At 43.5% G+C, this 27,175-nt stretch overlaps 1 protein-coding gene across 6 annotated transcripts in view; it reads right to left on the bottom strand.

The window, feature by feature from the left end:
• Positions 1-237: 237 nt before the first annotated feature.
• LOC146354784 (inter-alpha-trypsin inhibitor heavy chain H3-like) overlaps positions 238-27,175 on the bottom strand; it is a 39,449-nt gene continuing 12,511 nt past the window's right edge. The window contains exons 7-22 of one of the 6 annotated variants that reach the window (XR_014788496.1): positions 26,225-26,350; positions 26,019-26,135; positions 22,442-22,610; positions 19,174-19,299; positions 18,086-18,267; positions 16,251-16,436; positions 14,489-14,628; positions 10,967-11,121; positions 9,066-9,128; positions 7,824-7,886; positions 7,363-7,476; positions 5,249-5,453; positions 2,809-2,981; positions 1,667-1,778; positions 1,391-1,578; positions 240-1,151 (exon numbers count right to left, since the gene is read on the bottom strand). Coding sequence is in view for 1 of the 6 variants with exons in the window: in XM_084839743.1 (XP_084695869.1) it covers positions 1,449-1,578; positions 1,667-1,778; positions 2,809-2,981; positions 5,249-5,453; positions 7,363-7,476; positions 7,824-7,886; positions 9,066-9,128; positions 10,967-11,121; positions 14,489-14,628; positions 16,251-16,436; positions 18,086-18,267; positions 19,174-19,299; positions 22,442-22,610; positions 26,019-26,135; positions 26,225-26,350 (2,061 nt within the window). In the remaining 5 variants the exon portion in view is untranslated. Of the gene's footprint in view, positions 1,579-1,666; positions 1,779-2,808; positions 2,982-5,248; positions 5,454-7,362; positions 7,477-7,823; positions 7,887-9,065; positions 9,129-10,966; positions 11,122-14,488; positions 14,629-16,250; positions 16,437-18,085; positions 18,268-19,173; positions 19,300-22,441; positions 22,611-26,018; positions 26,136-26,224; positions 26,351-27,175 lie in introns of all 6 variants that reach the window. The other 5 variants (XR_014788497.1, XR_014788499.1, XR_014788498.1 and 2 more) reach the window with 5 other exon arrangements.

Genomic DNA, 27,175 nt, shown 5'->3' with positions numbered 1-27,175 from the left:
TGACAGTGGGCATGGCCAGAGTCAGGAAAAATTGTAGGTTCTCCTCTTTGCCATAACATATTTTGCTGAATATTATTTCTACAAGCATTTTTTTCCCAACATGCACTAATTCTGACCTTTGTTTCTTTGTGGGTAGCTGAGATACAGCATCTAAAACAAATATCCTATGCCCTCCAGTGTTGTCCTTAAGAGAACCCTACACTGTCACAATCTACCATGGTGTGGAACAATCTTTTTATGTACTCAGACTTTTTATTCAGACTCCCTCAGACCCCCAGCCCTGTGGAATCCATGCCTTGATTTGCTTCCCAGAATTTCTGTTAAATAACACACCAGGACCCTGACCCTAAGCACAGTAAACAGAGAACAGGGTTATCTTGGGCGATCTCTGGACCAGCCACAGTTTCTAAACACAGCCTCAGCTATGAGCCTTGTGAGATGTGTCAAATTATATTTCAGTTTCATTGATACTGAAGCCAAAGCATTCAGTTACATAGCTTTCCTCCATTTAACATCCCCTGGCCTAGGGCCTACCATTCATGGAATTTCCCACTCTTCCTTAGCTGGAAGTAGCCAGAAAGGGGAGAAAGTTCCCGCCTGAGGGTGGTAAGGCAGGGGACAGTTTAGCTCTCCTCACCTTTGCCGGCCTGTTGATAAAATCAGAGAAAATCCCACACATTCCACATTATACATGATTGGAGCAGACACTGATTTACTCAATGTGTCCATTCCTGTCATGCCTACTTTGGCCTCAGATGTGCTATGCAGAGCAATTCTTTGCATGTTTACTCAGTACTCACTGCATGGAATGAAGCTTAATACCAGGCAAGTGTGCATAGTATTACAGCATAAATGTATGCTACAAAGCTCCCATAACACCCCAATAATCACTAGACATCAAACTACTATTCAAAGATAAACAGTAAGGACTTCAGTTAAGGTGAATTAATGTGGATTATGGAAGATCCATTGGTATGGAGCTAGCAAGTTTATTTCTGAAATTAAATTTAAGCAGAACATGAATTTTTTATGTTGCAAAAATAAAATGAGGTAAATACTTGTGGGTTTCCCAAAGGTATCTGGTTGGAACAAAGTACTGGACCAAATAAGTCTTTGGTCTGATCCAATACAGCTGTTCTTAGGGTGCAATCCTATGCCTGTTTAGACAGAGAAAAGGCCTACAACTCCTTTGTAGGCCTTTTGTAGGCCTTTTTTCTGTCTAAACAGGCATAGGATTGTGCCCTTGTGACCTTAAATTTCAGCTGTTCTGACTAATAGCCAAATCTGTGGTGTTACACAACTGTTTTATACTGAGAAACAGGTCATGACAAGTCATAAAAACAGTATCTCAGATGATATGGTGCTAGCAGGAACATGCAATAGAAATTGCCCTATGTTATTGTTGCCTTTTAAGCATATCACAACATGAAAAAATTATTGTCAAAGTATCAATATATACTGGGAACAATATAATCTGTGTGTGTGCCGTCAATGAGGCCTTCCCCGTTGTTGTGAATAAACCAGCAAGGGACATTAATGCCATGCCGGGCATCATCAATGTAATCCTTCTGCCATCCCCTAAAATGAAAGACACAAAGCAGTGAAATTGGAGCAACCAGTTCATGCAGGCAAGTTAGTGTCAGCTAAGAAGTCAGTTGTTATTTACCTGGTTACTATCAGCTGGTTATTTTTCACAATCATGGTGGCATCAGGTTTCTCTGGATCAGATCCAGGATGGACTTCAAGTATGTCAAAGTCAATTGAGTGGAAAAATTGTCCTTAAAGTATAGATGACAATACAATAGTAGTTAATGAAGTTTCCAGTAATTGAAACTATTTCACGTTTTATTTTAAAATGGCAACTGTCCACATTTGATTCAAGCAGCAGAAAGAGAACCATCCCTGCTACCCATCTACAGATGACCCAGCCCAAATATGGTTGAGTCTCCAACTACGCTCATGGGTTTCTGGGTCAAGGGCAAAACAAGAGTCCTGTATCTATTTTCACATGCTATGCTATTTTCACATGCTATTTTCACATGTCACATACTGACATCCCATCTTTACATTAGGCAATAACTTTGGATATTGTAGTGCGTTGCTGTCATGTATGCAACCTTACATGAATCAGAGGACCATTTCGATTTGGGAAACCCCTGACCTGAAGGGCACCCCCACGTGGGCCTCAGTGTTATCTAATACTCTGAACGCCATGGGCCCACTTTTGCTCTCCAGACTGCCCCTTTGGGAACTGCTTCCTGTTCCACTTTGTGTGTGCGTGTGAGCGCATGCATGTGTGTGAGAGATGTAAAAAGATAGAGAAAGGATGGGGTGGTACAGAGAAAGAGCTAAGCAATGCTGCGAACACCACCTACTTCTGGCTCTTGCTCTGCCCATCAATAACTCTGGCTCTGCCCACCACTGGCTGAAGCTCCCAGATGATTTTTCCTGGAGATCAATGACTCTTCATGGGAAAACTTTTCCCCACCCCTACATTCTAAATCGTATAGACACTGGTGACTTTGAAAAAAAGCATGGAGTTGGGATGGGGGGTGGAAATAATCTTCCTGCCACATACACAATAGATTTCAGCAGATGACACGTCCCGTGAGTTAAGAGCATTGTCAGGGGGAAAAGTGTGAAGCTTCCAAGAAAAACATCTGAGAAGAATTTCTGACTCTTTTGCTTTTTACTCATGTCTTTTAATACATTTTTTTTAAAGCGACCTACAATGCAACTATACCTTATGAATAAAAAGCATCACAAAACAACAAAATCCTCATAATAGTATTTTTTGTAAATAGTTACCTAATAAGCCATGGGTTTGCTCAGACAGTCTGTGACTATCCACTGTGTAAAATCCCAGGAAATCTCGGTGTAGTGGATGTTTCTTCCACACTTGATGCAGAACAACAACAAATTTTTCCCCATTACCCATTGAAATCTCTACACTCGTTTTTCGTTTGATTATCAGAGTCAAACTAGGTAGAAAAAGAAAGAACAGGTTAAGCAGAGTAATGTGGTAATTACTGTGAAGAAAAGAGAGGCTACAGCTGAGGAAATTGGCTGGGTGGAGAACCAAATGTTTGGAGGAGGCATTTTTTTAAAGAATGTCTATATTTTAAATGAATCTTTAAATTCTTCTATGTATTGTATCCACATCAAATGTTGAGGCTATACATTCTTACAATGTTGATCCCCTATAGGGCAGGCCAGGGGATTGATACTGTTGGTTGGATCCTTCCTGGTGGTGGGTCCCAAGCTGCAGAACTCCCTGTCAAGGGCTCCTTGGAGGGCTCTCTCAGTCTAATCCAGTTGCCAAGTCCAGACACAGACAAAGGGATTCTTTTCAAAGCTTTATTCTTCTTTTACAACTTAACAACTCTACAGGTAGCAACTAGATCTGAGCAGCAGAGTACCTATGCCCTAAGTTGGAACAGTTGGTCCCCGTTTGAAAGGGAATTACTGGCAGACCACTGAACTTAAGGACTAGGGAGAGTCCCTCCCCTTTTCCCTTGGATCCTCTGGGCGCAGCCGTTGTTTGAGCGCCAACCAGGCACTACGCCTCCTTTCCGCACCCTCCATCTGGCGCCGCTCTCTGTGTCTGCGCCGCGCATCCACCAAGTCTCCTATCTGTGCTCGGTCACTCCCTGGACTGCTTTCTAATCTAGGAATGCTGGTGGGAGGAATCTCCGTCAGCTGCAGGCCCTGGGAAAGAGGAGCGCGCTCCTCTCCCAGGAGCGACTGCTCTTCCTCCGAATCAGAACTACTCTGGGATTCTATGGGCTCAGTGTCCACCCTGACACTCCCTCCCTATTAACGTACGCATTGTCCCATCTGACCACGCGTTAAGGTGAGCCTTGAAGACCTTCCTCTTCAACGCCACCTTTCAGTGAGGTCATAATTAGCCTTTCACTTCAGAACAGCTTCTCAGTGTAGGCTGTCCATTTGTTAAGGCTACTCGGGTTTTTGTACTTTGCTTTGTGAGGGTGAAGCCCTAAAAAGTGACTAAAACTATTTTAAATAAATAAATAAATAAATAAAGTTGACCATTGGGTATGCTCAGACATGTTTCAACAAGGATCACTACACAAGGATTAATGTTCCTTAACCTGGAGTCCCTCCAGATCTTTTCTAGTTCAACTCCCATCAGGCCCAGCCAGCATAGCCAATGACCAGAAGTGTTGTGAGTTGTAGCGCAAAACATCTAGAGGGCACCAGGTTGGGGAAGGTTGGCACAAATGCTGAATGCAGGGCAGTTTAAGCCCCCTTGTGAACACCACACATATCTAGCAAGCCAGTCCACATCCAGAAACCTGTTTCCACGCAGGGATTGGCTTTCATGGATCAAGATATTTATGTATGACATATTAAATATATGCCAGATATTCTCTGAATATTTGCTTAATCTTCCTTTAATATTTGATATTGGTATTTGAAATTGAAGGATATTTGATTTCATAATATTTAACTTTGATATTTGATTGTATTTGGTAGTTGACATTAGGGATGCTGGAGAAATTTGAGATGGACTAAAATGAGCTTGGATTTCTAAGAATCTGACCTGCGGAATCTGCTGCAGAGCGACCCCTTCAGGCCATGTGGAGTCTGTGGACTTTCAGATGATTTTTTAACTTTCTTGAAATGTATGCATATTTATTCGTAGGAATGTATACACATTTTTGCTGAGGAAAAGTTGAATGGAATGGGGGACAATATGCTAAATACTATGTACTAAGGTAAATTATGTAAATTGTTACAAAACCTCTAACGTAATTATTTGTGCATGACGTAAAAAAATTGGATCTGTCCGTGAGCAGACGACGGAACAAAAGGTGCCTGACAATCCCCGAAACACAGATGGAGCGGATTTTACACAGTCCGTACATCCCTCGTTGACATGCAACAGTCTTTAACATTTCACAGTAACTGATAACTGGCAAGCATTAGCATTAGCATTAGCATTAGTTGGCTGACTATATTTTATAGGTGACATACAATAGTATTTAATACCTGACATTTTTTGAAAACTGACATAAAATGGTTTCAGCAGCTGATTGTGTTTTATAGATAATATGGATTGGTATTTGGTATTTTATATATACATTTATTTACATACCAGATGTCCCAAATTTGCAAAGAAATTTTAGAGCATTTCTCCCAAGGTTGTGGTTCTTTTGCATCATCTACCCCCATCTGATATCACATGTTAACATTTTTATACTTTGGGGGAATTTGCAGAGTTTACCTGGGTTGTTGTAAGATGACTTCATCAAGCCAACTGAATATTGTCCGTTCTTTCCCATTTTGAAGGATGATTTCTTCAGTGGTTATTTCAAGTCTTAAATTCTGATGTATATTTACAATCCCAAGTTTTCCAAAATATGTATTCAGTGGTCCTGCATCATTGTTGCTCTTCTTATCACCAATAAGCTGCCCATTGACTACAATACCTAAAGGGCAAATGATGTTAAGGGATGGCATAATTACAAGCAAAATGTTCAGAAATACCCTTTCTCCAACCTCAAGTCTAACCCTGGTTTACTACGGGACAGAACAGTACACAGAAGCCATGCAGTTAATGAAAAATCTGGAATTGTACTTTCTGTTAAACTGGAATTTGAGCTATGAGAATGAAAATGAATTTCACCAAAGCATAATTAACAACAAATTATCATTAGAAGGATCTTGTAAGATGGTAAAAGGAACCATCTGTGAGCCATTATTCTTATCCTCCATTTTAATCTGTCTCCAAACACTTAGTGTAATGAATTATGTGGCCCAGTGTTTAAATACCTCTCAGGAAACTGAATATTCTTAGCCTCAGCTGACTGGTAAAAGTTAAATATTTGTTAGTCCTCAAATTGGATTATATATGGGTATGTAGCTACTCCAAAGAGAAATTGTGGGTTAATGGTAACTTAGGACAGGGGTGCGGAACTTCAGGCCCGTGGGCCAAATCTGGCCCACCTGGGGTCCCAGTCCAGCCCTCTGGGTTTCCCCAGATGGTCCTGCATCCTTTCCCAGCTTTGGCATGCTTTTTCCCCACTGTAAAAGATTGAAATGTGGTGCCTGTTCTAAGGCTTAGTTACTGGCAGTAAGTGCATTAAGCTAAAATATGCTGGTATTTTTGGTATTTTTTTGGTCTCACCGCTTTGCCTTTGCCCCATCCTGTTTTGTCTTCAGACCTGCCCACTACTGGAATGTGACTCCTAAGAGCTCCTCCGAAATTACATTCAGCTCTTGTGCTGAAGGAGGAAACTGTATAACCCCTCAGTTAGGTTATAGACAACCATATATTCTGAAATGTAGAGGAAGTCATTTTTGCGTGCGTGTGCATGCACATACATAGCATTCCTACACCTTTGTTTTCAGAGAAGTAAATGTGTGTGTCAAAAACACTTCCACTGCACTTCAGAATGCGTATCAGTCTGCATTTATCCTTAGTAGCCTAGATTCCCCAGGAACAGGGATTGTGAGGAGCTCCAAAAGGTTTCTTCAAACTAGATGACTAGGTAATTGAATGGTAGATAAGATTTGGTGTACATAAATGCAAAATGGTGCATGCTGGAACCAGGAAAAGATGAGAAAAGACTAACTTTCTTTACATATACATATATATTGATGTGGTCTAAATAGGCTTCAATTATCTTAGAATCATAGGAGAAAACTCACCAAAAATTTCAGTTCAATATGCTGTGGCAATAAAAACACAATTTTACCATGAGGAAAAGGGTTGACATTAAAAGAACAAGTATTGAAATCACAATATAAAATCTACTGCGCATGCACATTATTGCATACAAATATGGTTGCCCTATGAAAAGAAACATGGACCTCAAGAAAGAATCACAGGGATTTAGATAGATATTTGGTTTGACCCAGCAAACCAAATATAGTGTAACTTCCATTTATGCCTTGGGACTTAGAGCCTTTCTACATGAGGCATTTATTGTGCGCTCATGATTCTTCACTCATAGCAATTTGTGGGTGCTTTACAAGATGTTGCCATCCTCCAGGGCCTCTCTTGTTCTTTGCAACCATTTTAGCATTGTTTTTTTTCTAACTAGGAAAGTCCATGAATGGTGGCATGAAACCCTAGTGTATTTGTGCAATTCTGCTATACCACAGAGCCACCTAGTGGTTGTGTAATCAAACATATAGAAAGGCAGAGAAATAACCCCCCTGGAAAAGAACAGGTTAAAAGGAGCCAATCTTAATCCTACAAAGAATTTGGAAGTAGAAGCCTCGGTAAAGTGGCAGGTTAAAAGCCCCATGTAGAAAAGCCCTTACAGTTACAGTTTATGGAAGACGATGTCTAGTCAAAATTAACAGTCCCATGTTTAAAGACAAAAGACTCACCTGTAACTGGGTCTCTTATTAAATTTAATACTACCCCTGGTTCTTCATTAATATTGAAACAAAGGGCATCTTCTTTCTGGGGCACAGCTATAATGAAGTGTGGATCGCCATCAACTGCAAAGAAGGATTAACATGATATGCATGCTGAGCACTATTTTATCTTTTCCCCTCCCCATTTCAGTTGCCTTTAATAGAGGCCATTTTTAAATGAAAAGGGAGAATACAAGAGCTGAAACAGTAATACTGGATACAGACAACCATTTCTGTGGGCCAACTGAAATGCTTCTCCCTCCCCCGTCCCTCAGATATTTTATTTAATAGATTTGTTTATCTTGCCCCTAGTGCAAGTTCAGTCAGGATGATATTATTATGGCACTGGCCCTAGCTTTAATCCAGCATTGGTAGCTTGATCACTGAACAACTATATAATGTCTCTCTAAATTTAAAAGAAGTAAACTCACCACTAGAATAATAGTATGGGGACAATGGAATGCTGGCATAGCTAGGGAACGATTGCTGTCTTGCTGTTTGAAAAGAAAGAAAATGCGTTACTTAAACTCAGCTCAGAATGGATTGCCTGCACATTTTGCCAATACCATTCTGAGTTCCCATTCTGTTTTTTAATTGTTATTGTGACTATATCTGGATGAAACCTTCATGGGTACAGCCTGGAAGGGAGGATGTTGTTTGTTCCATTCCTAATTGTAAGCATTTCCTCTAGTCCCATTCTGGTCAATGGAATGGGAAAATATACTAGATCAGGCTATAAGCAGCTTCAATTCAACTTTCTGAAAAAAAAAAGAATTGAATGTGCTGGGAGAATTACTAATCACCAGTGATGGCATGGACACTAGCCAATTGGTATCCTTAACAGTCAGACACAAATCTATTGCAGATGTGCTGGTCATGCTATTAGAACCTAGATCTGCCTTTTTTCAGATACTACTTGAAATACTACGAAAATATGCTTAACTGAGCATTGGTGGACAGAGAAAAAGTGACTGTGCGTATTGTGAGCAGCAGTTCAAAAATGTTGCCTCCGAGTCTCATCTGTCCTCAGCCAGGGCACACATTATGTTAGGCACTCATTTTTATTTGCAGCAAATAATGCCTCTGAGGGTAAAGAGCAGATTCAGGGAGGGGGGACTGAGTTCTGACAGGAAACCGATATGGGGAATGACAGGAAAGTGACTTCTTCTCCCTATGCTGCAGTCCCAATCCAGGTTGCCCACCCCCCACAGCTATTTTTTCTGAGAGTGGCCCGTTCTAAGCATGCTTTTAAAAGTGTGTGTTTAATGTAACATGCAGTTTGGCTCTTAAGTGACTTTTGCCTTTGCCTGAGCTCTAAATGAGAAGCCAAACTTCAGTTTGAAACTGTTGGATAAGCTATTGTATTGAGAACATGCATGTTTCTGAGGTTACAAAATTAACCCATTCCAGACCAGTGCTGACTTTAGTACAATTCTTGTCCTCTAGCCCTCAGACACCATCCCCCTCAGAGGCCCTAACAGCTGTCTTTTCCCTTGGAAACAACCAGGCAGAAGGATCTGAGAATTCTTTGTTGCCGCTGGTGCCATACCACTGACTAGCTCTTCAGACCCATCACAAAGACAGCTCAGAACTATCTTGTTAATGAAATTAATTTAACTCTTATGAAACATTCTGAGATAATGTCTCTCTAAATTTAAAAGAAGTAAACTCACCACTAGAAGAATAGTAAGGGGCCAATAGAGTGCTGGCATAGCTAGGGAACGATTGCTGTCTTGCTGTTTGAAAAGAAAGAAAATGAGTTACTTAAACTCAACTCAGAATGGATTGCCTGCACATTTTGCCAATACCATTCTGAGTTCCCATTCTGTTTTTTAATTGTTATTGTGACTATATCTGGATGAAACCTTCATGGGTACAGCCTGGAAGTATGGCAGTTCTCATCTGCACAGGCAGGATGAGCAAGACTGAAATAAATATTTAGTTCCACTTAGCCAAGCTACACAGAACTGTCATAATTTTTTTTTAAAAAAAAACCTCTTTGAAAGTAAAAATAAGAAAACTGGAGCAGTAATTTAATTCTAATGTATACATTAATGCCTAGGACATTGCTCAAAGCGAAAATATGCAAAATGCTTTATATTGCTTTGTTTTAACCATGAATAGTATATTTAAATATTATTCTACTCTGCACATGCAGGCGTGTCGCACTTAGGTTTCTAGCAAAGGAAGAGGAATTAAATTAAAATTGTGCTAATAATGAGATAACAAGACCTTAGTTCTGAGTTAAGCTTACTTAGAAGGCCATTGACACAAGCTATCAATTGTTTTGTTATGGTTTTCTCTTTGGTTCAGCCAAATCTGGAACTTAGCATTAAAATAAAATAAGCTAGTAAAATTAACCAGACATTCTTGAGTGGGAGAGAATTAGACAGAAAAATAATTAGAACTGAACTTACCTTCAGCTGTTTTCAAGAATGTTTAAGAAAATGAGAAGAAACAAAAGTTAATCTTTATGCAATTCTGTTCTGACCATAAGGCATTTTTACAACAGAATTCTCTCAAGTATAGAATGGATGGTATGTATCAGTTCAGTTACAAGTGTCTAGGCAAAGATGGGGGTAGTTATTTTTACTGTTTCTAAAAACTAGTTCAAAGTTATTCTCTTTTAAATGTGTTTGACTCTGAAGATAATATCCTAGTGCTCACATGAAATTCTTCACACAATCAAATTCTTCACACAATGAATTACCCCTCACTTTCCTATTCCTATTCAAGTGAATGGCAAACTAGTACTAGTAACTACCAGTTTTCTTTGCCTCTTCCACTTAGTGTTCATTTCCCCTTCCATTAATTCAAGCAATTTGCAAATTTCTGAGTTTCAGGGACAGCTTTCTGCTACGATGGAGACAAAGCTTATGTTATTGAAAGGGAGGGAGTGGACCAGACAAAGGTGAAGTTAGCATTCAAGCTTAGGGATCTAAGAGTTATACTTCTTATTGCCTTTGCCTTTGTGATCATCATGGGGCAAAGGCAATGACTTCACTTTCCCCAGAGGTGGGACTTGAGATCAGCAGCCCACCATTTTAGCCACTGGACTAAATTGGCTCTCACAATACCCAGAGGTGTCCAAATGTAGCTTCTGGCTTGCCAAGCCTGGTTGGGAAACAGATAGATTATTGGGATTTGGGAGCCTGCTATCTATCAAAGAATCACTGTCAGTTTTGTGTTCAAACTGAAAGCTGGCAGGGAAGCCTTCCTGTATTTGATGTCAGTCTGATGGATATATGAATACATAAACCCATCCATATGGAAATAAAAATGGTATGTTCCCATTTTGATTGTAGGGGAAAAGGATCACTGCACTGGTTAGCTATTGCTCCTGGACATATAGGAAGACTACTCTGGGAAACAAAATGTATATTTGGAACTTTCCCCATAATTTTATTGTTTTAAACTGTTTTATTATATACTTTGTACATTGCCCAGAGTGGCTGAGTGACCAGCCAGATGGGTGATTAATAAATTAAATAAATAAATAAATAAATAAATAAATAAATAACAAAGAAGACACTAAAAGCCAAATTGGTTGATTTCCATATGACAATATCCGTACCTTCTACTGGTTTGTCAGCAACTGCCTCCTTATCCTCATTGTCTTCTGGCTTTGTGACCACCATGGATGTCAAAGGAGTCACAAACTTATATTTCAGAGACATTTTCAGGGCTTCAGCAGTAAGATTCGTCTTTTCATCTCCCTTTGCTATAGAGCTAAATACAAGATTATCAGAGAAGCATTTAGGTAATGACTTTTTTTTTTTACAAGAATCCTAGTTATTTAGTATTTTGTCCATCTTCTAGTCTAAGATATTTATTGTAAATTGCTCTTTACAATGATGCTGGAATGACAAAATAAATAGGAGCCCCGCCAATGCCTTGGTGTCAGTTTTGCTGACATTTGGGAATGAAGCCGGGACTCTAGTGAAGCCCTTGGCACTTCACTAAATTCCTGGGTGCCTGTCCTGTTATTTCCTCAAGAGAGGAAGATGATCTGGAGGACAATTTGAGCCAAGGCTTCCCAAAGTCTGGTCTCTATAATCACTTCAGTGTAGTGCAACCTAATATGAAGAAACCTAACGTGGACCCTGAAGATGAAATAAACACTATGGGCAGGTTGCTTGCATCTCCTTCCTAGAAAATGGATGTCAGTCAAGTCCAGGCATTCTTGAATGAAACTGATTTTCTAGATCCATTTCAATTGAGCTTTTTAGGTTTTAGAACAGAAACTGCAGTCATGCTGTGGGATGACATTTGCTGTGAGAAGGAAGGGAGGAGTACAAACTTGTTGGTTCTTAAGGACCTCTCAGTGGCTTTTGATACCATCAACCATTATATCCTTCTGGACAGGCTGTCTGAACTGGGTGTTGGAGACACTGTGGAGACACAGTCCTGCTTGGATAGATGGTTCCAGAATGTGATGTTGATGGCTTATTGCTCTGCCTGTTGCAGTTATGTTCCACAGGGCACTATTTTATCCCCTGTCCCATGGACTACATGTATCCCCTGCCATGTAGCCTGTGGACTACATGTATCCCCTGCCATCCCCCCAAATTTGGGGGGAAAACTTGGGGGGGGGAATGGTATCCGTATTAGCTATGGAGCGCCAAAGGGGTCAAATTTAGCTTGCAAACAAGACCCTTAAAAAAATATATTGGCGCCTGTGGGGTGGGGAGGTGTGCAGCCAGGTGGGGGCCTGGGAGCAAAAATGGCCCTTGATCTGCCACAGTTGCCCATCCCTGCCCTATCCTGTTTATTATCTACATGAAACCACTGGGGGAGGTTAGACTGAGATGACATCAATATGCAGATGACACTGATCTCTACCTCCCCTGTTAATCTAATCCAGGAAGACCCAGCACCAGGTCTGAATGTGGCATTCTGATCCTCCCCACAACACAACTGCCTGAGTATCTAGTATGGTCCTCCTGGCATTCCTTGCCCGTTGTCCCCAGTGACCTTGCTTGGTGAGGCAGGAGGGCAGAGGCAGGAATGGGTGGTAGAGAGAGGCTGCTATAGAGCTGCCCAGCCCAGTGCTTCTCCTTTTAGTACCGGGGCTTTGAAAAGGAAAAAAAACAGTTGAGCTGGGGCCAGAATGACCCTGCTAGGCCTGGCACAACTGTTTGTTTTTCTTTCAAAGACCTGATGCTGAAAGGAGAAGTGCTGGGCTGGATGGCTTTTCAGTGGCCACTAACTGTCGTCTTCTTTCGCCCGAATGCCTCTGGAACCTGACCCCAATGTAATGTTGCTACATTAGAGATGGGCCCAGAGGCACTGGGGGAAAAAGATGGCAGGTCTGATAGAGTCACCCAGCCTCATGCCAGAAGAGCTGGGTCCTTGGAATAACAACAACAGCTATTATTATTAAATAATCTTAAATCTTGGCATCAAGGACATCTTGGCATGCTGGGAACTATGGGCCCTCTGAAGCCCATAGTTCCCAGCATTTACCCCACAATACTGGGTGCTGATTCTGGGCCTGAATCCAAATGAGGCAGTGTGTATTCTGAACCAGTGCCTGGGCACAGATCGATCTTTAACCTAGCTTGGAGGGGGTTGCACTCCCTCTAAATAGGGATTGCGGAGAAATCGGCCACGGACTCCAATGAGGCTGGATTCTAAACAATTCTAAAGAATCTGGCCCCCCAGAGTCCATGGTGGAATGGACTACTCCCCCCCCGCAAGAAATTCTCCCCAGACGGACCCTACCTGCTGCCGGCTGGTCTGGGTCCGTCTGCTGTCATTCGCTGCCCCGGTCTGCGGACGCAAATGGCATCTGGCGTAGTGGACACCATTTGCATCCCTGCTTTAGCCATGATAGGCTACGTAAATTACATAGCCTATCACAGCAAAGAGCAGGGACGCAAATGGTGTCCGCTATGCCATTTACATCACTACTCTTTTCGTGATAGGCTATGTAAAAATTTATGTAGTCTATCATGGCTAAAGCAGGGATGCAAATGGCATCCGCTACGCTGGACGCCATTTCCATCCGTAGCCCGGCAGCAGACGGAAGTCCAGCTGTGAACGGGCCTGGCTGGGGAGGGTTCCAGGGGGAGGGATGAATCGCCTCCCCCCCCCCCCCCGTGGACGCGCCGAACTGGAACGGTGAGTGGGTTCGTACACCCCTACTTCTAAACAATGTTTTGTCAAATCTTTGATCAGCTTAGGCCAATATCTGGACAGAGATAGCCTAGCTACAATTATCCACACTCTGATGACCTCTTGTCTGGATTACTGGGGCTGCCTTCAAAAATGGTCTGGAAACTTGAGCTGGTCCAAAACAGGGCAGCGAGACTGTTAACAGGGACTGGCCAATGAGATCACATTACACCAGTATTTTTCCAGCTGCACTGGCTGCCAGTCCATTTCCAGGCCCGATTCAAAGTGCTGGTATTAACATTCCAAGCCCTAAATGCTTGGGGTCAGGTTATCTGAAGGATCGCCTCCTCCCATATGTGCCTGAAGATCACCTTCAGGGGTCCTTCTCTGGTAGCCCCTGCCAAAGGAAGTGAGGCAGGTGGCTACCAGGAAGAGGTCCTTTTCTGCTGTGGCATGTAGGAAAAAATATGATATCCTGCAAAAGAGGTTCTAGCTGTAGAGAAGAGTCCTGCATCCCTTGTGACAAATGAGTAACAGAGCTGAAGTGAAGCAGCACACTCTGGCCCCACCCACTGGCCAGGGGGGTCTAAGGACCACTGGGAAGTCACACCCTGTGCTTCCCAGGAAGAACATCAGGGCGAGGAGACCAGCCTGGCCCCATCCATCAGCCAGAGAAGGAGCAGCCCAGAGAGGCAGCTTCTTCTCTCCCTGCCAGAAAGAATGCTCTTCCCCAACTGCTGGTTGCCCTGGCACTCCCACCCCAAAGGCATTCTGGCCTCTGAGCTCAGTCAAAGTGTTGCTGGCTTGTGTGTATATGTGTGAGTTCTGAGGATATTTTGGTATTATCAAAACCTCTTGTAAGTCACCTAGAGAATTATTCAGTTGACAGGCAGGGTATAAATCTTCAAAACAGATAAATGAACAAGAATTGTGCATTAATGGCCCAAAGAATTAATCCTCTGGAAAGGTTCTTCATTACCGTTTGTCCAGAAGTTGCTGAATGGTGAGATAAGACCAGAGTCTCTCAATATAATCTCCAAATATGTACTCTTGTTCTTTGAGAGCTTTAGCGGTTTCCTCAACATCTGCTTGTTCAAAAAAAGTCATATCATCGAGTGCCTGGCAGGAAGAAAATAATTGCATTTAAAAAGTGCATTTAACAGAACGATAGTATTTCAGCAATACACAAATAACTTGACAGGACAACAGTGCATATACCTTAGCATGGTTTCTATATCTGTGTGCACTGGGTCTTGCCTCATATCTAGGAGAACTACTATTCCCTTATAAGACTTTCATAGTTTCTTAATTCAATTTACCAGTTTCAAGCAATCTAAACAGGAGATGCCTAGATCTGTTTATACAAATACAGTTCATTTTTTGTTAGGTTAGCTCAGATCTTCTAAGTGGCTCACTGATGTGCTTCTTTGGGCTTTTCTATATGAGGCATTTATCGTGCACTCATTATTCTCTACTCACAGTTGTTTACGGGTTCTTTAGACAATGCCATGACCCTCCAGTATTGTACTCTTGGTGAGTTTCTTTTAGAGGAGGTAAAATGTAGCATTTAATTGTGAAAGTGAAGGAAAGTGCGATGTCCTCTTGTATATTTGTGCTATTCCACTATACCACACTGCCATCTAGAGGTTATGTAGTGGAAAAGCAGTAAAAGACTGTAGCGTCTGGATCTCAATTCTGTGACGAAACCAGTAGATATAATGGAGGCTGCCAATTAACAGCCTCATGTATATAACAAACTCCAAAAAAATGCCTATTCTGCTTTTACAGAGCAGAATCATGTTTCAATACATTATTCTATCTTAGAACACTGATAACAGGAAAATATCAAACTTTTTTAGCATTCATGTAGGAATTAGATTTGCCAGCAAAGGTCACTGAGTTCAGGTCTGGATACAAGCTTCAGGGGCTCAAACAAGGCTTCATCCCTCCAAGGACCCTCTTGCTCTAAGCATCATTGGCAGGGTTAGGGCATCTGCAGTTTTGTGGATGCAACACCTTTGTTCCACTATGCAATCCAATAAGGACACTGATGTCCATACTGGTTTCCATAGAGAGAAAGATTGCACTACCAAAACTGGCTGCTGGGGAGAGGGCACAAGCTCCCTCCAACCAAGGACCTTTGCAGCAAGAGGGTCCTTGGTACAGGTGGTCCTTTACTCCCCACCCAGCTTTCAGAGACGCAGCCTCTCTTTCCACTATGGCAAGCCAGTGGAGATACTGGTGTCTCCCATGAACCTTGAAACACTTTGTGTAGCTAGGTGAGAATCCCCTCTCTTGGTCAGGTGAAGCCGGCATTTGGGAGTGGGTGGATGAGTGGGAAGGGGTTGGGGATTTCAATTCAAACTGGCCTGTAAATAAGCTGGGATATTTTCAAGACTAACCATGGGTGGCTTGCTCATCCTTAGAAGCAAGCGACGTGTGCTGATGGATTGCAAATATTAAACAGTCTACCCTGTTTTCTTCTGTTTACAGTCATTGTGAATGAAATAAGTAGAGACTCCTACAATCAGAGGAACAACATACAGTTCTCTCTTTTGGATTCTCAAAAGTGGTAGGTGTGTCACAATGTGATTAAAATGGCAAATAACCTTTTCTCTGCAGCATTTAAATTCTCAGCAAATATTTTTAGAATTATGATTCTTGAATTCAGATGTGTATGTTCTCTAATTTGAAACTTCTTACATTGAGATATTTTGTACTCAGATCAGACTAATACTTACACCTTGAGCTTTCACCTCTGCAGTGATACTATTTATGTCATTGTCCACAAGTCGTCCAGCCACAACGATTTCAGAGCCATCATAATAATGTTTAAAATGATTCTGAGTCAAGTCAGAGATGACATTTTCAGTGTATTCTACTTCTACTTCAGTAAGCATGGGATTGGCTACTTCGTCATAAAAACCCTAGAAAACAAAATGTTTATTAGAATAACTAACAGCTGTAATGCTAAAAGGAATTTATCTGTTGAGATCAAGGCCTGGGAAATGAGATATTATTCTTTAGATCTCCTGCTGTCGTCTGTATTTCTTTTCTGCCTCCAAATCCAGACTGCCCTTTTGCTGGTAAAGGTCCTTCCCTTTACCCGGTAAACGTATGTTCTCTCTGGAGACAGAAGCCTCATTAGATTCTTTAATTCTAGAAAAGAATTAGAACAGACTAGAACAGACATTTCCTGTCCACCAGTTTGGTCATATATGTATATAAATGTAAGTGCCTGGGAGGCAAATGGAGGTGGGGGGGCTAAGGGGGGGCACCAAGAGGCAAGGTAAGGCAGCCATCCCAGGTGACAGATTTAGGTGTGACAGGGTGAAACACAAACGTTCTCTTATAACAACAGGAAGTTGTCCCGCACCACTGTAATGTGTGGGAGTTGCGTGAAAGCAATGCGACTCATGTCAGGTAATAGGGAGGGGTGCTGCTTGGAGCTTTTTGGCTCAAATACCAACATGCCTGGGATGGTCCTGGAGTCTCCTGCTAATTCCAGTCTTCATTGTTTGAGACTCTATTCTTCGAGCCAAGACAGTCACGTGCTCAGTGGCTATGCTATACCATATCAGTGAAGTGAACACTAGCCAATGCTACAGCCACTGGCTTGGCATTCCCTCACTGCTACCTTCTTCTCCTGTTGGGGAATGAAGTAGCAGGCAGGCAGCCAGTTGCCTGAGATGGGAGGAGGCTGCATCACTTTGCATACTAGGCCCTGGGCTGTTTCTTTTCCAGCAGAAGAAGGCAATGGTGGCAGAAGTCGCAAGGGGGAAGTCAAACATCAGGGAGGATGTACAGTATGTCTGTCCTGGCCCTTCAGGATGGTTATTCCTTCAGGATGGAAAAACCATCCTGAAGTACATTGACCCCTCACCGCTTTGATTCCAGATACAACACAAATGTGTCAGACCAGCAGGAATCTTATCGCTTGTGCACTATTAAGGGCTGCAGCTCAGTGGGAGAGCACCCACTTTGCATGCAGAAGGTTGCAGGTTCAATCCCCAGCTTCTTCAGGTAGGACTAGGAAAAACTCCAGCCTGAAACCCTTGACAATACTTGGCTAGATTGACCAATGGTCTGACTCGGTATATGAAAGCTTCCTATATTTTCCTAAGCTTATCTTTCTATGCAATCCTGGCTGGTGACTGGGCCACAATCCACTGAGAAGCAGGACGCATGCTGACACCAGATATTGCCTCATGGTAGGCCCAGCGGTACAGCTCTGTTCACCAGGCAATGGAGATGCTTCCTCCTTGGACAAAGCACCAAGATGTTTTGCAAGGGACAGGCCTGGGCTTCAGTCAAGCCTGCCAATGATGGCTTGATTGTTGGCTAGATATGGGCCAGGGAAAATCAGCCCTGAACTTTCCAGCAGTGCAGAGAGAGAACTGGACAGAGAGCATGGGGAGAGAGGAGGAGGAGGACAGCGAGTGCTTTCTTCTCACATCTGAGGCCCGAGCAAGAGCAAGAACAGTGTGGAATGGGCACAGCAGCCTCTTCCTGCTACAGAAATATTTCCTCATAAATATTAGAATGAATGCTACCTTGCACACAATTATTATTCTACCTGTAATTGTAGGGCTGCATCAGAGTCTTGATAGATGCGACGAGCTACACCATTGTTCTCTGTTGCCAACCTTTCTAAAAATGCATAGTCAACATCATAGCCAAATCCAAGATTGTACACGGGGTATTTTCCTTGAGTTGCATTTTTAGTATTCTGCTGAATCTGGTATGGGTCGGATACACCTATATGTGATGGATCACAAAAAGCAGTTAGGTGTTAAGGTTGTTTTGAATACAAAAAGGAAAAAAAACCTACTAAAATGTTTTAAATTAGCAATGCTACTTTCAAAATGAACAACACCATCAATAGAGGGGAAAGTACTTAAAATCAAATTGAGAAGAGGTTTCCCTTTCTGGATTCCAGCAAAGTGGTGATGCTTTAACTCTCTTGTCCCCACTGATAATTCCAACACTGAGCAAGGAGGAGCTATATGCCCAAAAGAAGCCTCCAAAACAGTCAGAGTTCTGAGATCCAGCGATTATTGAGAGCTTCACTACATCTCAGGCCAAAAACAAGGTGCAAACCACTTGGACTATGGTTAAATGGGTATGTAGACAGGGGTAGGGAACCCCTGGCTCTCCAGATGTTATTGCAGTCCAAAGTTAGCTGCTAGAATCTCAACAGTCATTTGTGATATATTTTGGACCTTATTTAGACATATTAGTCCTCACATAGTCATTGCCTATTACTTCTGGAGTTTTGGCTTATGTGGTTTCCAGATATATATTTGGATATGCAAAAGTATCCTCCATGTAGAGCTGCCACTGAGTATGAGAACACAGTTCTAAAATAATTGGCATCCCATCCCTCAAATGTATAATTTGTAGGTTTAGGATGCCAGTCGCTGGCAACTGTGTTTGTGTAACCCTCCCTCTGTTAGGTACTTCCTATTTTGCTTCTCTGTTTGGTGCTGCAGTTCCAGGGAAGCCACCATCTGGAAGTGCCCAAAAGGGCCATAGTAGTTTTTGCATTTCATTTAATCAAAATGAAGTATTATGGAGTGGAGAAGGTAGACATTCATCTGCTTTATTTCCAAATCAGTCGTAATAACACGTGAAGATCATTTCACCTGTTGTTCAGACACTTACCCACATTGGCTTCACCATCTGTTAACATAATCACTAAAGAGGCACTTCTTCTAGGCACAGAATGTGATTCATGAGCTTTATTCAGCATTTCAATTCCAGTCAATAAACCATCATTAAGATTTGTTCCTGCAATACAGAAACAGTTATTTAGTTTGTAGTACTAAAAATGAAAAGAAACTAACACCAGGGCTGTGTTTCCACCAGTGATTTACTCCAGCCTGGCTGCACGGTGAGGTCTCTGTGTTTCCACGATGTCGTGGCCATTCAGCACGAGCCCCACATTTTAACATGGAAAAACTGTTTCTTCTGAGACTGGTTATAGTCCAACTTTTCCCGCTTACTTTGGCTCCATTTTGTTTCCACAACCACACTGGGTTCAGTATCACAGTCCTGCCCATGTGGCGTGTAGCTCAGCCTTTGTGGGTGTGTCGCTCTGACCTCAGTGACCCAACTGTTTCCCTCCCTGTTTTCCAGAAGTTTCAGCACTGTTTTGGAACAGGATGCCGAGGGACCAGCTTTTAAAACATAATTGAAAATAAGCACTATAACACAGCCCATGACCCCAGTCAAGGGGTGTTTTCTCCCATTGTGCTGAGGCTTGCTCTCTCAATGACCACAGAAATAACAGAGAAGCTGCTCAATTGACACGGCACATATCAAAGCTCAATTCCTTAAATGTGATTAAGCGCAATCTTGAGGCTCCGGTCCATTGCCTTAGGACGTAACTCCTTCACAGCTTCCATAGAAAGAGCCAGTGTGGTGTAGTGGCTAGAGTGTTGGACTGGGAGCTGGGAGATCCAGGTTCTAGTCCCCACTTGGCCATGGAAGCTTACTGGGTGACTTTGGGCCAGTCACAGACTCTCAGCCCAACCTACCTCACAGGGTTGTTGTGATGCTAAAATGGAGAGGAGAAGGATTATGTACGCAGCCTTGGGTTTCTTCAGGAGGAAAAAAGGCAGCATATAAATGCAATCAATCAATCAATCTAGAGCTCCTGTGCATTAAAATGGGGGCTGGTTTTGGTCTCTTTCCCACAACAAACCCATTAGTGTCTCCTCAGAAGTAACTCCCATTGCGGTCGATGCAGCTTGCCTTTGAAGGCCCACATCAGAACTTACAGAGATTCCCACTCAATTAAATGGCACACTTTTAAGCCCAATTCCTTAAGTGCATTTAAGCGACCAAGCAGGATCTCGAGGCTCTGATGAATTGCCTTAGGAAGAAAGTACTTCACAGCTTCGTTACAGATATCCTGTGGGTGAGGAGGCTGCCTCAGACTGAAGATGATGGGGGGCAGCTGTTCCTCATGAATTCTCCAGCTATCCCCTGTGTTGGTCAGGTGTGGTGGAGGACACCAGTGGAGCCTGGTGGCTCCAAATTTGGTGGGGCTGTGATTCCATTCTGGATTTCAGTCAGAACCAGACAGAACTCTAAAGGAGCTATTCAAAGTGCTGAACCCATTTTGGGGATAGGGTTCAGCACCTTTGATGGCTCTTTTAGAGGGCTCTGTGCCATTCCCGATGTTGAAGTATGGTTCAACTGCCAATCCAGTCACCCTCTGTATATGGACTTTACCTCAGGCAGCAAAATGTCTTGAGCCAACCCTGGCCTAAGAAATCTTGTCTTTTGCTACTTTTATGCTTTTTGACTTTCTGCTTCTAAATTGATACTTTTGCAGCCTTTCCCAACCTTGGGTCCTCAGATGTTATTAGACTACAACTCCCATCATCCCCGACCATTGGTCACGCTAGTTGGGGATGTTGGGAATTGTAGACCAACATCTGTGGGTAGGGATGGACAGACCCATTTCCATCTGGGGGAGCTCGATGAGCTGCCCCCCACCCCGCTCACGTGGCCCGGGCCTACTTGGCGAGCCTTCCTGCTTACCCCGCTGAGCCGCGTGAGCTGCCCCTCCTCTCTGCACCAAGGGCTCCAGCAGTCAAGCCCCTGTGCTTTATGCACACAAGGGCTTGACTGCTGGAGTTCTCAGCGTGCTGCACCCCCCAGGGCTAGAGTGCTGGGGTGTTGCTGAGGTCCTACCTGCCCTGCCCACGCCGACTGTCAAGTGCTTCCCTGACAGCTGGCAGAGGCAGGACGGGTCCTGGGACATCCACCCCTCAGTGTTCTCGCCCTGGCCTCAGCCTGAGAAGACCAGGGCAAGAGTGCTGGAGTGCCATCGAGGCCCTTCCTCCCACGCTGGTTGTCAAGGGCCTCCTTGACAGCTGGCAGAGGCAGGACGAGTCCTCTTCGGCAACACTCCCAGCTGCTCACCGAGCTCTGGGGCGCTCAGTGGCCAGGTCCGTCAGCACCCCAGGGCAGAGCGAGTGGGGTCCGGGAGGCCAGATGGACTCCCCCCCTCTTCGGACTCCGACGCCATCCCTATCTGTGGGGCAAAGGCTGTGGAAGGTGGAAAGGGCACCACATTTGCATCACATGCTGTGTAAGTGGCTGTAAGATTGCTTCGTTATAATCTAGAGTAGGGGTGTTGGGACTTCTTTCAGTGCTTGGGAGCCATATTCCCTTGGTGTGTGGAATTGAAGGCAAAACAGTGTGGTGTAGTGGCTAGAGCCAGTGTGGTGTAGTGGCTAGAGTGCTGGACTGGAAGTTGGGAGATCTGGGTTCTAGTCCCCACTCGGCCATGCAAGCTCACAGGGTGATTTTGGGCAAGTCGCAGACTCTTAGCCCAACCTACCTCACAGGGTTGTTGTCGTGAGGATAAAATGGAGAGGAGGAGGATTATGTACGCTGCTTTGGGTTACTTGGAGGAAAAAAGGCAGGATATAAATGCAAGAATGAATGAATGAAACAGGGTGTGTCCAAGACAAAGGAGCATGGCCAAAAATACCAGCTGGGAAACTACCAAACTATTGGGGATGGGGAGAAAAAGGGAAAGGCCAGCTGGGGAATCTCTGGGGGGCTGGATTGGGACCCAAGGTGGGCTAGATTCAACACCCTTGGTGCAAGGTTCAGCTCAGATAGCCAGGGGGAATCAGAACTTTGGCTGGGTCAGACAGAGTGGTCCCAACATTAAAGTAGTTCTTCTCCACAGCCTGTGTTTATTATTTGGGAGCATTCAAGTGGACTGTAACAACTTGATAGTAGTGGCCATGAAGAATAAATCTTGGGGGCAGATAAAACTATGGTCTTGGACTAAATACTTGACTCCTGTGCACATAAATCAGAGAGATTTAAGAATCTTAAGAAAGTAAAGGTAAAAACTTGTTATACCCTCAGAAGTAGTTTTCAATGATTCTTGCATCATTCTTACCTCCCCTGTCATTAATACTCCCAATAAATTCCTTTGCTTCCTTCACATTATCAGGGGTGGCTTTAATTAATGTATCTTTCCATGTGGAAACTGAACTCTCAAACAGTATGATATTAAAGTGATCATCTTCCCTTAAATCTTCAACTATTTTTGTCAGTGCTTCCTTTGCCTAGAATAAAATATAAAACATAGTCAGATGAATAAAATTTGGATATATTGGAGTGGGGGGATAAGGACACTATCATTTAATATTATTGGGTACACATTATTAAAGTGGCTCTTCCAGGTTTGGGGGGGGGCTGGGCAAGGTGGCCCCCAGAGGCCACCTTTTAAACATTTTGGCAGATGGCCGTGTTGCTCAGTGAAGTACCTGCTGCTGAAGCGCCAGCCATGTCAAGCATCTTCATTTCCCCAGAGGGCCAATGAAGATGGTGGGTGCAGCTGCAGGCAATTCACTGTGCAGCGTGCCTACCTGCTGGCCTATCAAAAAAGATAAAGGGAAAAGGATGTTGTGTGGCAACAAGTGTCAGCCCTGGAGTATGCAGCTGCCTATGCCAGGAGTATGCAGTTGCCTATGCTGCCCCTGTTTCCTGCTGCCACCACCCCCATCATCTACCAGTGCCTCCTCCTCTGGCAGTTGTTGTGGGGGGTGGGGGTGGGCAGACTGCAGAGCCCTGGACTTCAGCCCCAAAGTCCAGCCCTAGTAGAACCATTGTTTTTAATAGCCCAGTACCACATTTTTACTGTGTGATGAAGCCATAATTTACTGGCAGGAGACGACAGTGAAAGGAACATCCACCTTGGAACTGTGGAAGGCACAGACTGATACTGAGGCAATTGCTGCCTAATCTAACCATGGTTGGGAATTGGTAACAACCTGCAGATCACATACACATTTCATTTTCCCCCTCCTCCTCTCCACTTGTTTATACATTTCCCCCTCTCTTCATGTTTTGGAGCTAACCATAGTCCGCACTAGGGTTCTCTTCACACCTTGATTTTTTAGCAGGATCATTCTTCTTTAATCACTGGTTTTCACTGGAGCTTTAGATGACGCCGCTGCTCTCCTGCTGCTGTCTCACAACTTCCCCTCCCTCTTCCCATGTTATCTGAGAATGGGGAAAGCCCGGCATTTTCTGTGCTTGCGATTGAAATCGCCATTTCCCCCCTGTGTATTTCCCCTTTAGCGCTTTGTCCCGCTTTGTGTGAGCGTGCGCTAGGGGGTCTTGCTGGGTAGTGTTGAATAACATTGTCATGACAACAAACCGGTGGGAAGGGGGGGCAGGTCACTGACCAGGCTTCCAGTGACCATTTCTGCCTCTCTCCCATTCCACTATGGGCACTTGAACTGTAAAGTGGTTAACCATCCTTGAGCACAGTAATGCTTACTTCTGAGTAAACTCATTGGCTGTAAGGCTTTCCTTTCCCGGGAGTAAATGCCATTGAAATTTGTGTGGCTTGCTTCTGAGTAGGCATGCATAGGAGTGCATTGTAACTAAGTCTACTTAGAATAGCAGTCTTAAGGTCTCCCATCCCCTTCAACGCATGTACTTGGAACCTCCCCCTCCCACTGACTGCTTCTTCTCCCTTTTGCTCACCAGACTGATGGGCTTTCTTCCTCCCAGGGTGGATGGGGGAAGTGTCCCATCTCAGCCACGCAGGAGAAAGGCTTGACAGTTAGGATTTCAATGGGTATTAAAAGTGCCTTTTCTCCTCCCCTGAATAAATTCATCATGCAGAGCTTGGAATGGTCATTTTTAATGGTTTCTTTTTTGGGTGTGGAGTTGTTTTAGATAAGACAGTAATGCTGAGGTGGTTTTCTATAGTACTCCCTCCCACCTAGCCAGACACTATTTCTTCTCCTAGTCCGCCTTGCAGGGTTATTGGGTAGCCAGAATAACGGGGCGGGGGGAGCAACAACAGTGCATGGGGGGGGGAACAAGCCAGTTGGTGGAAAGGCAGAATAACGGGGAAGAGCAGCCACCGCTGATAACAGATAAGGAAGGAGGGAATGCAGGAAGGCAGGAGGGAGGGATGGGTGGAGCATCAATCATGTTACAGGAACCAATGATCAGTGCGAGGGGGGGGGGCAAAAGGCCAGCAGCCACCTTCCGTCCTGATTTTTCCATGCAGCTTTACCCAGCTGCAAAAAGGAATACACTGGAGGAAAGCGCTATGAGAGATGCCTGTATACAGGGCCAGTCTAAGAGCTTTATCACATGGAGCTTTTATCCTACGATTGAGATGGCTCCTTCACAGAAGTTTGCGGGCTCTTTACATGATGCCATGACCATGCCGTAACCCTCCTGCACTAAATGCCCTTTGTTCTGTTTTTAAATAGATCGCAGATAATGAGCTATCAAATTACTCCATTGTGTTCCGCTTCAATTTCCTCCATGAAAAGAGTAAAAGTGGCAAGAAGAGGAGAGAGATCAATGAAAGATAATGGAAGACTCAGATATGGGGAGAAGAGGTGGGGGAGGGAGCATATGTAAAGTGGTGATCCTGCATTTAAAACAGAAGCAGAAAGCCCCGTTTTAAATGCAGGATTTTAGGCTGGTGTAGAAATGCCCTAAATCCTGGAAAGAATCAGGAATCAAAAGGAACAGTTTGTAGTGGAATAAAATGCCAGGTGTGAAGACAGCCTAGGTCTGCAACCCCTTTTTCATTAACCATGGTTGATTCCAGCCACATTGTACAAACCACATGGATGGGAAGGGCTGAAGCCTGCTACTTGACACAGTGACTGCAGTCCTTCCTTGCCAGTGGAACTGCTTTGTAAGGCAAAACTGGCTGTATGAAATGGAAGAGTGGAGCTAGAACTTTTCCCCATCTTCTTGCTTAAAAAGGTCTGTGTCCAGTCAGAATAAAACATTCAGTTAAGAGTGAATGGCACATGGCTTCAAACATTTCCCATCAGCAAACATGTCTAGGGGGCGCAGTGGGGTTGATTTCAAGTGGAAGGGCTCCCTTTGCCCACCAATTCTTCCTCTCCCACTGATGTTTAGCTATGCAAGGCTCTGAGAGCAGAAATGACCTTGGTTGGAAAAAACCAATACAGGGGAAGGGCTGGGGAGGAAGAGGGAGGGAAGTAATACGCACTCCTTCCACCTACTGCTTTTCAACTTGAAAGTTTCCCACCCCAATTTGAGCCTCAACCTGCCAAGTTGGCAGGCATGCTAAAGCCTAGATGTACTCATGAGTACACTCTCTACTGAAAGTCAGGCTAGGGTACTTATTCACAAGCCATTCCTGTACTTCCTCCTGGGACTGCAGTATTTTAGAATTGTGTGAATCCATGACAAAAACCAGCACATCAGGAAGTCAGCTAGGCTGGAATTCTTTGCACGGACATGGCAGCTTTCTACAGTCAAGGAATTTTAACCATGAGGTTAAATCACATATGCAAACCCTAAGTACATTATGAAGTGTTATCAAGGGCATGTTTTTTTCTTAATGCATAGAGCAGCCCTTAAAAGGTAAAAAACGCCTTCTCTGAGTATAAGATTATAAGGACACGATTTTCTCTGCTATACAACAGGTTACCTTTCTGTGTTCAATTATAGTGTTCAATTACCTGCTGCATTTTCTGTCCATACATGGAGCCACTGACATCTATTACAAAAGCAACATTCTTTGGTAAATGTGCAAGGTTTTTTGGTGCAAAAAAGTGTACAAAGTACCCATTGACAATCTGAAAAACAAAGAAAAGATATGGAAACAGAACTATTACAAGCTTTATGTAGTGGTATATCAACTCAGATGACAAATTATTGGATTTACCTGTAAGTTACTAGGAGAATCTCTGTTCACGTCATACTTTATGACAAAATCTCCTTGCAATAGAGAAGTTGTACAATTTTCACAGGTTCGTTGTTGATCAATAGTGGGACTGAATGACACATGGCCCTTAGAAAAGAATAATGCTTCAATTTAGATTTTAGAAAATGAATAAAGAATGTAGACTATATAGAAGTTTTGCATTCATTCAGAGATCCAGGAGAACTGATTTCCCTCATTGGTTGTTACTCTTTTATACAATTTACATTCAAATATGTTGTTTCTGGGGGAAAGCCCCAGAAAACGCATCAAGGAGCATTAAGGAGAAATATTTGGGAGCTGTTTGACTGTAGGTATCCTATCAGAAGTCTGTGAATAGGATAATGTTACTGACAGTACTTGGTCAGAGCCTTGGACTTGACAAACAAGTGTTGATAATCTGGCAATGTGTTTCCATGGGAACTAAATGTTAGACCATTTTCCTTAAGTCTTTTGAATGGCTGGGAACTACCTGGCGGGGGGGGGGGGGGCAGGCTTTCTCTCCCCACCTCCCTGTCCCACCCCAGGGTGTTGTAATCTATGTGTCTGTCTGTGAAAAGAGCAGTCAAACAGTGGCCTAAAAGGCACAGAGACTATGACCTGGTTCGCAACCCAGGAAGAGAACCCATGGTGTGTTGTTGGGTTGTGAACACTGGGTTCTTTATGGTTAACTACCTATAGTTAAACCATAGTGCAGGGTCTGCATGTAACAACAACCCACAATTCAACAACCCACAATTTAACGGCAACCCATACAGAACCCATACTTAACCCATACTCTGAGTTGTTGTTATGTACGAACCAGGCCCCAGAGAGCTGAGTTTGGGCTCTGTAAGCTAATAGCATTTTGAGATGCTGTGTCTCTCTAGAGCTCTAATCTGGGAGCAGTGAACTTTTGTTGTCTGTTGAAGTGTT

The sequence above is a fragment of the Heloderma suspectum genome, chromosome 2, assembly GCF_057233095.1.
Source record: "Heloderma suspectum isolate Gila_16-S chromosome 2, 16-S_ref, whole genome shotgun sequence".
Lineage (NCBI taxonomy): Eukaryota > Metazoa > Chordata > Lepidosauria > Squamata > Helodermatidae > Heloderma > Heloderma suspectum.
This window is presented reverse-complemented; position numbering and strand designations above follow the sequence as displayed.